General features: G+C 38.3%; 1 protein-coding gene across 2 annotated transcripts; it reads left to right on the top strand.

Moving 5' to 3' along the window:
* The first annotated feature begins 4553 nt into the window (after positions 1-4553).
* On the top strand, positions 4554-10722 carry LOC122352793 (B-cell receptor CD22-like). Of its 2 annotated transcripts, XM_043250448.1 has the most exons (12): positions 4554-4581; positions 5151-5219; positions 5324-5668; positions 5740-5988; positions 6355-6606; positions 6757-7008; positions 7094-7342; positions 7424-7499; positions 7716-7758; positions 9706-9786; positions 10228-10308; positions 10409-10722. In XM_043250448.1, the coding sequence occupies exons 1-12, from the start codon at positions 4563-4565 to the stop codon at positions 10421-10423; spliced, it is 1731 nt and encodes a 576-aa protein (XP_043106383.1). In that variant the 5' UTR covers positions 4554-4562; the 3' UTR covers positions 10424-10722. The 2 variants fall into 2 exon arrangements, with proteins under 2 accessions (XP_043106383.1, XP_043106393.1); XM_043250458.1 differs by lacking the exon at positions 6757-7008 and having other exon boundaries at positions 4559-4581.
* Positions 10723-11965: the final 1243 nt, after the last annotated feature.

Raw genomic sequence — 11965 nt, 5'->3', positions numbered from 1 at the left:
GTGCGGAACACAAGCAAAAAAAGTTCATAAAACTTTCATTAATAAATAAATAACAAACCTTGCATAACGTAACAGATCACTAGTTAATGTATATATTCACATGGAAATATATGCTCGTGAATGTTTGCTAATGCACTTATTAAACATTATCTAATGATGAACAGACAATGATAAAAATGGCTTTTTATAATAAATGTTATTAAACTTTCGATTTGTTTAATCAAGTGTTTTTTTAAAGTCTACTGTCAATAAACAAAAATCGGCACACTATCACCACTGCTCTCAAGAAGATGTTCATTTTATTACTTTTTAAAATAAAATTTATATTATTATTATCGTCATCATTATACAATCGACATATAATTTAAACAGAAATTAATAGTTTATTTGTTAACACACTTTAATGCTAAACTTTTCACATACTGGCCTACTTAATCCCACTTGTACTTCTATGTTCACCTCTTTTAAATGCATAAATTATTTATGCGTGTTTTTGCAATAATCAATATAAAGTAGAACCCATTCATCATTTGTAAATGTTTAGAAACATTTCCTATTTTTTTCACTCTCCAATCAATCAATCAATCAATCATTTTTATTTATATAGCGCTTTTAACAACACAGATTGTATCAAAGCACTGAACAGTATAAAGTAGAAGAATACAATGACAGGGATGTATAATGACGAGAGTGAATTTGTTATTACATGCAGAGACGATCTCTGAAATCAATTCGACGATAATCCCATTATATTGACTTACATTTCCCATGTTTCATTTCTCTGATTGGACTCACCTGCATTCAATCATACACACACTATATAACACCCACTGAATCAAGTCACTGAGTATTTAGCGTTCATCGCTTTGCTAACTGACAGATACTTTACGGAGCCTGTCTCAGTCTGGTCATAGTCACGCCTTGCCTTTTTTCCCATGTTTAGATTCTTGCCTGTATATTTCTGTATACTCATTGGCTGTTTCTCAATTCCACGAGTGACTTGTGTTCTCGCCTTGTCCTTGGAAGAACGAACTCGGAAGGATACGGGAACATAGAAAGCGTCCTCGTGAGAATTGAGACGTACTATGTTCTCGCATATAAGCAGCGGCCAATGAACAATAAATGTAACATAACATTAAAAAACATTCCTACATTATTATAGATAACATTAATAATTCCTTACATTTATAAAGCGCTTTTCAAGGCACTCAAAGCTCCTTACATCATCACCACTAGTGTGCAGCATCCACCTGGATGACACGACGGCAGCCATATTGTGCCAGAACCCCTCTTCCAGCAGCAGCCTAGTTTCCCCAGGAGGTCTCACATCCAGGTACTGACCAGGCTCCTCCCTGCTTAGTGCCAGTGGGTAACCAGTCGTGGGCTGCAAACAAATAAGCCAATAAAATACTGCAGAATTTCTCCAGGTCTAAAACTGTATTAAAAATAAGCCAAACAGAACTTGTAAGTACATGATTATGTATTGCAGTGGTCCCAAAGTGGCCTGCTTCCCTGTTCTCATTCACTCATACACTATAGGTTGTGGATTTTTATTTGTTTAAAGGCAGTGGTTTCTGGAAGCAAATGTTAATATTTGAAATCACCAAAATAAACGCCCCTACCCCAAAAGGCTCTCGAATCACTATATTATATATAATGGCGATATCCAAGTAACCATCAACTAGCCTTTTCATCCAACAATTTTCAGTGTAATTTCACATTAACTCTTCAAAATGTCTCTTCTATGGGCACAGAAAATAACATTACTAATGCATTAGAGCATTTAGCAAGATCAGCTCTAAAGGGACTTTGTTTTGCAAGCGGTGACAAATTCAAAAGCTTGTGTAATCTGTGCACAAAAGTGTTAATAACTGAAAACTGACTAGTCAAACCCAACCTATGATCATAATAGAAAGAGAAACGAGCAAGTAGAAGAGAATGCAAATATAAAAGGAAGAGCCAATTAACCACTTAAGTTGATCATCAGTGCCTTTGTAACAAAGGAATCCAGCACTCTTTAAACACTGTTTAGTTTGGTCAAATTTACAATACTTGCATTGCCTTGGCCGTTGAACGCACGTCCAGATGCAGATTCGGATAAAGTCTTCATTATTTAATACTTGGATGGAGGGAAAGTTGCATTCAAGCTATTTTGGGCTGAAGACAGCTGAACTTCTGAAGAGAGTTCTCCCGCAGGTATAAAGTTGCTTGGTTTGCTGGCGTGAAGGAGCTCCTGCTCTGTCACGATGATCCAAGAGCGGCATAAGAGTAAGAGCAGAGAAGGGTCACTTACGTGAGGCCTTTTAACTTCTGGCAACGTCACACCTTCTCAGATTGCATTGACCAATGAAAAAGGTCTAATTTTGAAGCATCTTTGTTTGAAAGCTGACTTATAATAGTAGAGAGCTATGAAAGTTTACCACCCAAAAAAAATTGCCTGTGTGAACCAACCAAGATGGTCAAACAAGGTTGCTCCATAGGCCGAATTGCCATGTTCAAATTGTTTTATTAGCTCATAAAATATGTTTGTAAAGCTGTCCCCAGGTTTTGTACATGGGATGTTTCCCTACTGTTATCAGAGCCAATTTCTCACTCACTTACATTACAACCAGGATTTAATTGCACCAGATCCTGCAGGAACAGGAGCCGAGATCTCTGTAAGTTTTGACTGTTTTCACATATGGCATATGGGCTTACTAAACGTGTGTATTCCCATGAGATGAGATGCTTTGCACTCATCTCATGGGAATATATCATTACCAGGTACCAGGGTCTTCATTTAGGACATTGTGGGTGTTCTTCCATTGTCATGACATGTTGTCAAGGTTGGTAACCCATACTCTGAAGTCGTGCATTGTATTTAACCCATTCAATGTACCCATACAGCAGTGAGTAGTGAATAGTGCACAGGTATTTGCTTCAGCTTCCAGAGAGCAAATGGGGGTTTGGTGCTTTTCGCAAGGGCACCTCAGTCGTGTTTCCTAAAGATGGAATATAGTTCTGTAAGTTGAAAGAATACAGCCAACTGAGGAATAAAATTCCTTGTAATATTCTCCATTTACTCATACTATTTGAGATCTTCTGGTCGAATATTCTAAAATCCAGGCCACCAACCCCTTGGGAACACTGATAAAAATCTTTTGGAACTTTTGGTTAGTGATGGGTCTAGATTCCTGATACTGTAAACTATATAACATGATCATTCTTGTTCATGGCTTCCTTTACAATTACTTATGCCTTCATAAACACTGTTACAAAGACCACAGATTTAACATAAGAGCGAAGAGTAAAACTGCCCAGCACTAAACGCTAATCATCATAATGGTGACACATTAAATAAAATGACATGCAAATCTCAGAGCTGCAGATTATTGAGAGAAATTAGGTCAGTCTGGTTTAATCAGGTCTATCAGTTCATTTCCTCCAAGGCTATGGCTGGAGTCAGTTCAAGTCACACACTTTTCTTTTTTTTTGCTAGAGGTAAAACTATGCATAGCCATATTTAGAGTTTTAGAAAAAAACCTGACAAGGATTTAGACATTCAGAGGAAGTAGCTGTAACGGTCTAGTTCTGCTTCATCGGCATGTTTTAAAGTTGTTGCTTTAATCAATTACCCAAAAATCAAATGCACAATCAAGGAATTATTTTCTTGAGAACATACACATACAAGTTTGAAAACGTTATACGGACTGATGCAAGGTTTCTTACAGTTTAACTTCAGTTTTATGCCTTTAGTCTAAAGACATCACTGGTGATCTGGATAATGGTATCTGCACAAGCTGAAATGTCATAACATCACATCAGAGTGTGTTCTTGAGAGTGTGAAAACCACAGTGGTCTGACCATTTTTTTCTCTTGTTTTGAACACATGCATACACAACAGATACATGCACAATTGACTGAACAATGAGTCCTATAGCGTGACAGCAAAAAAACAAAAAAAATTTTTTTTGCTATAACACCATAGGACACTGTCTAATTTTCATTTGTCAATATCCATATTTAGTTGAATCTACATTTCTGTCTAAACCTAAATATATACAGTCTAGTATGATTTTACAGATTTACAGAAATTTTACAAACAACTAGCGGTTGATTAATATATGATTCACAAGTAAGTAAATACATAAATAATAAAAATTTGAAACAAAAATTTGAGGTTTACCGGCTTACCCCAAGGGCATCTAAAGGTGTAGGTGTCTTTTTGTTCTTAGTAGATCCAATTTTGAGAGTTGTAAGTCAAACCATTGTAGTCTGTTATTCACTTATTTTTCTGTTTGTTCATTTTGTTTCTCATGCATGACCCTATTACTTAGAATACCTAAAAAGGATGGGAACCTTTTGACAATCAGAAGAACATTTTATTGACTGATGCAAAGTTTCTTTAACTTCTGTTGTGTGCCTTTAGTCTAATGACATCACAGTGTTGATGGTTGTTAAGGCTGTAGCTGCACAAGGTGAAGTGTGAAAACCACATCCAAAAATATAACATGCATGCATCACACATTTGTGAAACCATAGAGCTAGTTTCAACCTGATCATTTGTAGTGCTGTCACTGGTCATGAGTATTGGTGAAAAGGGTAAGAGCATTATTTTATTATCTTTCTTCAGATTCATTATCGTAAAATATACTTTCTGTGTGTGTGTGTGTGTGTGTGTGTAAGGGAGAATGAAGCTAGATGACATAAGACAGTCCATATTAATTTCTTGTCATAGTAACGTTCAGGTCAGTGACTGAGATTTAAGGTCATCAAATCTCCAAGTTGTTTTGCACGTCAGTTGTGGCCTTTAGCTCTCACACACAGTAATATCTTTAATCAATGGTTTATAACATAAATAACGTATATAACGTCTTATATGTTACAGTTAGGTTTTGTATTGTGGTCCACATTTGCTAGTGGGGGTCTTAATTTTACTGTTCAGGCCCATTCCCATAGCATGGTGGTTTATGAGGATACTGCCTATGTCAGTTTTTATTCTGCACTCAATTTCACAACTGTTGGTTTGCACTGGAAAGGAAAACAAAGAAAAGATCATGCATGCTTAATACAGTTTAACCACACAGTGTTTTTAAACCAGTCACACTAAGTTTGACTAAACCTCAACAAACATCAGCACTGAAATATGCCACTGTGCTAATTTACTGTAGGTATTGCAATGCTGATGTCGCTCAGAATGGCTCTTTGTCTTCCTCTGACCTTTCTGCTGATGATTCACAGTAAGTCTCTGCAACACTTCAGCACAGAGGAATTTGGCTTGCTGCCAAGCCCACCAACTTCCTTCATGCAGCTTTTTTGTTATTATATACATGTTGTGTTTCAGGTGTATCTAGCGCTGATTGGGATGTAAGTTACAGTCCATCACACATCTGTGCACTAAAACACTCATCAGTGATAATGAGATGCACTTATACATACCCTCCTGAACATCAGATAGAGGAAGTGTTCTGGACCAAAAACCCTGTAAAGGGTGTAGAGCCTCCAGATCTGTCTGAGGACCCTGAATACAGACAGAGGCTTCAGTATCTGGGAGATAAACAGAAGAACTGCACCATGAGACTGAGTCATGTGACACAGAAAGATGAACACAAGTACTATTTCAGATTCATCACTAATAAACATGATGGAAAATGGATTGGTCATCCAGGAGTGACTCTTACTGTTTTAGGTGACTCTGATGAGGTTTCTCTCTTCTTGAATAATAATCAGTGTATGATATAATGTGTGTGTTGTGTTCAGATCTTCAGGTGGAGTCTCCTGAGAGAGTGACAGAGGGAGATTCAGTCCGTCTGACATGTAAAAGCAGCTGCGCTCTGACTGACAGAGCAACATTCATCTGGTACAGAAACTCACAGCCATTAACTGAGAGAAGAGACAGAAACAATATACTCCTGCTGCAGTCAGTCAGAAGAGAGGATGCAGGCAGATATAGCTGTGCTCTACAGGAACACACTTACATCTCTCCTGAGGTTTATCTCAATGTCGTGTGTGAGTACAGATTCATTGTTCAGTTTTTATTTGGAAAAAAAAATTTGGTAACACTTTATTTTGATGGTCCCTTATGAACGATAATAAGTAACTTTACACTTTACACCAAATAACTATCATTAAAGTATAAGAAGACTGTACGATTATTATCTGATAACTCTTTATTGTAAAGATCTACCAACAAACATTCTACTGATTACTTTTCACGAACATGTCAACTTATTCTAACCCTAACCCTACCAGTCTACTAATACTCTACTAACAATACAAGGAAAGTTAGTTGACATGTAGGTGCAAAGTTGACAACAGACTGTTCATAAGGGACCATCAAAACAAGGTGAAATCTTTTACTTTTGTATTTTTTAGATCCACCAAAGAGAGTCTCAGTGTCCATCATTCCATCTGAAATAGTGGAGGGAGATTCAGTGACTCTGATCTGCAGCAGTGATTCAAACCCACCTGCAGAAATCAGCTGGATTAAAGGAGGAACAACTGTAGGATCTGGAAGAATCTACAGCATCTCAAAGATCAGATCTGATCACAGTGGAGAATACAAGTGCAAGTCCAGAAATGAACATGGAGAGAAAGACTCTGAAGCTGTGACTTTAAACGTCATGTGTGAGTATATAATAAAATGTATGATACTGATAAAGAGATACTGATGATGTCTATTATGATAATTTTCAGATTACAACACAAATCAAAAACTCAAAAGTCTTGTCAAGAAAGTTTTTTTTTTCCTTTTTCTTTTCTTGTTATTTGTATTAGACCCTCCAAAGAGCGTCTCAGTGTCCATCAGTCCATCTGAAATAGTGGAAGGAGATTCAGTGACTCTGATCTGCAGCAGTGATTCAAACCCACCAGCAGAAATCAGCTGGATTAAAGAAGAAATGTTTGTAGGATCTGGAAGAATCTACAACATCTCAAAGATCAGATCTGATCACAGAGAAGAATACAAGTGCAAGTCCAGAAATGAACATGGAGAGAAATACTCTGAAGCTGTGACTTTAAACATCATGTGTGAGTTAATCATCATTTCAAAATGTTTACAAATCCAATTTTTTTTTTAATATTTAATAAAATGTTTAATTTTTGTCTATTTAAGACCCTCCCAGGAACGTCTCAGTGTTCATGAATGGATCTGGTGAAATAGTGGAGGGAGATTCAGTGACTCTGATCTGCAGCAGTGATTCAAACCCACCTGCTCTGAACTTCTTCTGGTTTAAGGAGAATCAAAGCTCATCTGTTGGATCTGGACAGAGTTTCAGTGCACTACAGAGTGGACGCTTCTACTGTGAGGCTCACAATCAACACGGATCTCAGAGATCAGATGCTGTTACTGTCACTGTTAAAGGTAGAGCAGCTCATTTACATACATGACTCTTTCTAAAGTGAAGCAAATTAATCTGTTTAGGTGTCTTACTCTTTGTTATAGGTCGTCTGGTGATATTGTACATTTCCATTGGAGTGGTTTGTGGAGCTGTAGTTATCATCATAACAGCACTGATTTGGTAAGATGTATGTAGTTCATTGCAGGTACTTCGGTATTGTTTATAACCTTCATTAAAGAAACATTTTATTTGTCATTGTAGCTTTTTTCATCTTAGAAATAAAATGTGAAAAATACTCCACAAACCTGAACAATGAAATGTGATTCCAATATTTTTTTTAATATAGAATACTAATTCTATACTCCTTTTTTATTCAACACATTTGTTGCTCTTAAGGAAAAGCTGGGAGAAAAAAAGAACAGATAAACTTGAAACTCAGGTGAGCAAAATTAGTCAACTACCTGGATGACTGGCTTATTTTGGCCCAGGCTCAGTTATGCGAACACAGGAAGAGTGGTGCTGCCAGAGAAATAGCCTAGACCCACAAGTGGGTTACCAGTTACATGCAATAGCAACCACCCTTAAAGTCTATGTGGATGCTATTGCAGCAAACCACAACGCCAAAGATGGGATGTCTGTTGGTAAGCATGACATGATCATTAGGTACCTTAGGGGGGCCAGGAGGTTGAATCCACAACTGTACCCTCTTGGGACCTGTTTGTAGTCCTGAGAGTCCTGCAGCAGGCCCATTTGAGCCTTTGCCAGCAGTCAAGCTGAGGTTTTAAGAAAACTCTGCTCCTGCTCGCATTGGCCTCTGTCAAGAGGGTAGGGAACCTGCAAGGCATTTTTGGTCAATGAATCATGTAGATTCCCAGGTGACACTGAGGCAGTGGTCCAGCTTTGTGCCCAAGGTTCCCACCACTATGTTTAGAAACTTTCAAGTGCTGCCCCTGAAGGAGGCACACCCAGCCCTAGCTTTGCCTTGTCCTGTCCGAGCTGTAAGATGCTACGTTGACTGGACACAAAGCTTCAGGACCTCAGACCAGCTCTATGTCTGTCACGGAGGCCAGCAGAAGGGCAATGCCATCTCCAAGCAGTGGATCACCCATTGGATAGTGGATGCCATCACCCTGGCCTACCAGGGTGTGTCCTACCCCCTCAGGTTACGGGCCCACTCAACAAGAAGTGTGGCATCGTCCTAGGCATTGGCTTGTGGCGCCTCAATGGCAGATATCTGTAGAACTGCGGTCTGGTCGACCCCTAACACGTTTGCTAGGTTCTGTAGTCTTCGTGTAGAACCGATATCCTCCTGTGTCCTCACCTCAAATGAGTAGAGAGACTGAGAGGCTCAGTTTCGGGACGCCTACTGTCCATACAGTAGACCCTGTCGAGTTCCTCTATCCCTCTCGGCAGCCAGATGTGGTGGACCATGTGGTGCCAGGCCCTCAGTCTTTGAATTCTTGAGAGCCAATAGAGGGCTGGAAGGCATATAAAGTACCTGAGAGGAATTAATATGTGTATTTCCATGGTATAGCCTCGGAGCCCCTTGTTCCCTGGCCCTTGTTCCCTTAGGGGGGTTCAATCACCTTCAGTTGTCCATATGCACTGAATTACTGTCCATATCAGTATACATTCTGAGACCTCCTGCAGGAAGTCTGTACATTTCTGTTCACTAGAATGTAGGACGTTCCCCAATGTTCTACTCTTACAATGATTGGGTAGTGCTTATCAACGGTAGTTGGCTTCTTGTGGCTGAGTCTTGGCCTACACCAAACTGAGGGGGCTTGGGAGGCTCCCACAGGACACTTGAAAGGGCTGCTTCCATGGCATTTTGGCAGGAATCCCAATTCGTTGGTCATAAGCAACGTGACTCGGAGTAACTGAATGATAAGGAATATCTCAGGTACGTATGTAACCTAAATATGTGCTGCACCAGCTACTCATTTATACTCATGTTGTGATCAGCTGCAGCTGGATACAATCAGCGCAAGCCAATGTGGATTGGCTCGTTTTAAATAAATGAATCCAAAATTTTTTCCACTATGGTCTGAAGATGATTGAGTTGAATTTCATGTAAATCAGCTTAACAGTGTAAGAGAAAATTGAAAGATTTGTTACTTTAGCATGGTTTGACTGCATCAACTTGCATTCATTAGATTTTCGTCAGCATGGTCTGAAAACAACCTGGTAATTAGTAAAAGATGTCAAACCTTAGGATAAGGTTTCACTGACTTGGTGAGTGTTAAAATGTGATGGCAAAGTGTTGGCATTGGCTATTTATCCCTCTTTTTGATCAGTGCACTGAATGGAGTCTGAATGCAGTTGTTTATCATCAATGGTTACTTATTTCATCTCTACTAATGTCTCTGTTCATTCCATGTCAAAGATGAATCTTTCTAGACTTGACGATGACAGTTTTGAAGTATCTGATGTTGAGATGACTGAACATTTGTATGGGAATGTAATGGTAAGTTATTGTTATAGTTCAGTATTACTCATTGTGCAGCTCATGACTCTTACGTGGCTCTCCAAGCTTTAATTGTGTCACACATGGCAGTAAATAATATGATGATAGGATCATGCGGTCAATACTGATATTTCATAAACACTTTAAAATCACAGGATGTTCAGCACAACATTCCGCATCCTGTAGGAAAGGGCCGTCAGTAAACTGAAGTCTCATTCTATTTATGATGAAAAATACATTCAAATGATTTGCAACTGTTGCTTTGTTGAGGGGGTGGCTGACAACTGTCAGGTCTATACATTGTCTGCTTTCAATGAAAATTGTCTAAATTGCATTACACGGAAATATAGACTAGAAAAATTTGTTTTTGTGGTTAATGATATTGTTATATTATCAGTTTTTAATTCATTTATCTCTTGATCCTGTTTTTTAATGGCAAAGACGAATCATTCAAGACCTTGTGATGACAGACTGAAAGATTATGATGCAGAGTCGACTGAACCAGTGTATGAGAATATAAATGTAAGTCTTTTCACTTTTCATATCAAATGTTCATTTTATACTGACAAGAGATTGGAAGTGTATTATTTATTAATGTTGTGATTTACTTTCTTTCTTTCAGTTTGACAGGCCGTAGTGTTTGGGACATGTGTCAAAACATTTTGCAGCCTTTTTCTGTCTCTATTGGTGGAGCAAATTAATTTAGCAGTTGGTTTTGAGTGACTTATAAATCATGAGCCTTAAAGGTGCAGTAATTTTCTTTGCCTGTACAAAAGCATACAAATTAATATGAAAACAATCTTTGTTTATAACAAACAAAACTACATCTATAAACTAAAATAATCATGTCAGTCTCCTTGAATATGAAGTTATACATATTTATCGCCTATTCAGTGTATTTAAAGATATTTTATATTATATTAAATTCATGCTTATGCTGCGACTTGTGTTTCCGGTCTTTTCTTTGTATTTTCACGCGTTTGACCTGCAGATGTCCTCAGCGTGTCTTTAACAAAGCAATTCAGCGCCCTCTAAAGGAGAATGATCTTCCGCATTACTCTTGGTTTATCCTAATGTTTACTCATTTACATCATCTTTGGTGAATGTAGGCCTCAAAAGCACGTATTCCAAAGTCATTTGATATGAATGATTGATCTTCTCCAGGTATTCATGATTTCAGAACGAGAGGTCAGTGATGTTTCTCACGGGGGTCACATGGTCACAGGAGTCTACACAATGGTTCCCAATCCTGGTCCTGAGGAACCCCAACACTGCACATTGCTGCTTGGCTTTCTAGCTATCCCTATCACATTCATTAGATTTTTCATCTGTATTTAGGGTTAGAGCTAATCTTTACAAGAAAGTGAGGAGAGGAGACCCATGCACTATAAATGTAGATGACGTCTTGTTTTCTCACCTCTGTTGCTACAGAGGAAACTGTATAGAAGGCTTCTATACTTTCTATAGGGTCTGTGTTTATCGGGTCAGCGGCTTTTTTAAGTATGCAGCTGCAAAGACACCAGGATATGACGACACAAACCACGGTTTCCTTTGTACACAATAAAAAAAACTAAATCATAAAGTAACATAAAATTAGCACCTCCTTCATTTTTTACCAGGTAAAAGTCATGGTCTGAACAGAGAAAGGTCACGCCGTGGACAATCTGACATTCTCTATTGGGAAGTTAAATTAGGGCCAATAATAAAAATACTAAATAAAGTGTCCAGTGAAAAGTAAACGGGGGAACTGGTCGTGCTGCAGGGGGAGTGCAGGTCAGGTAGTGTTCCAGGGGGAAGGGTCCAGGAAAGGTGCGGAGTCCGGTGGAATATGTTAAAAAAGCTAAAAACGCTGTGCAGTTTCACAAAACTCACTATAATGCACCGAAAACAACAACAACAAAACATTACCCTGTAACTCACCATGTCCGTGAAATGATTGTTTTGCTAAATTAATCTGGTCTTTAGGCCAAAACATGAACAAAACACTATAAAAAAAAATAAATAAATGGGTTGATTGTTCAGGTTTTGGATAGAAGAATGAAAATAATGAAATATTTTTTGAAGTGTGAGACAAGAAATGAAAAGGATCTATCAGTATTGTTTTAATTTATATAGCATAGCAAGAAAACTGTAGTTTCATGTGCATGTCAGGATTTTGCTGTGTTCGATGTGCTCCACA

This window comes from Puntigrus tetrazona, chromosome 1 (genome assembly GCF_018831695.1).
Source record: "Puntigrus tetrazona isolate hp1 chromosome 1, ASM1883169v1, whole genome shotgun sequence".
NCBI classification, from domain to species: Eukaryota; Metazoa; Chordata; class Actinopteri; order Cypriniformes; family Cyprinidae; genus Puntigrus; species Puntigrus tetrazona.
Note: the sequence above shows the minus strand (reverse complement) of the source record. Positions and strands in the feature narration are given on the sequence as shown.

What these genes read in the sequence shown, in the direction of transcription:
- LOC122352793 (XM_043250448.1), top strand. An exon ending in CTTTCTGCTGATGATTCACA is followed by an intron (nt 5,220 to 5,323) that starts GTAAGTCTCTGC and finishes GTTGTGTTTCAG; the next exon opens with GTGTATCTAGCGCTGATTGG. An exon ending in TGTGACTTTAAACATCATGT is followed by an intron (nt 7,009 to 7,093) that starts GTGAGTTAATCA and finishes TGTCTATTTAAG; the next exon opens with ACCCTCCCAGGAACGTCTCA.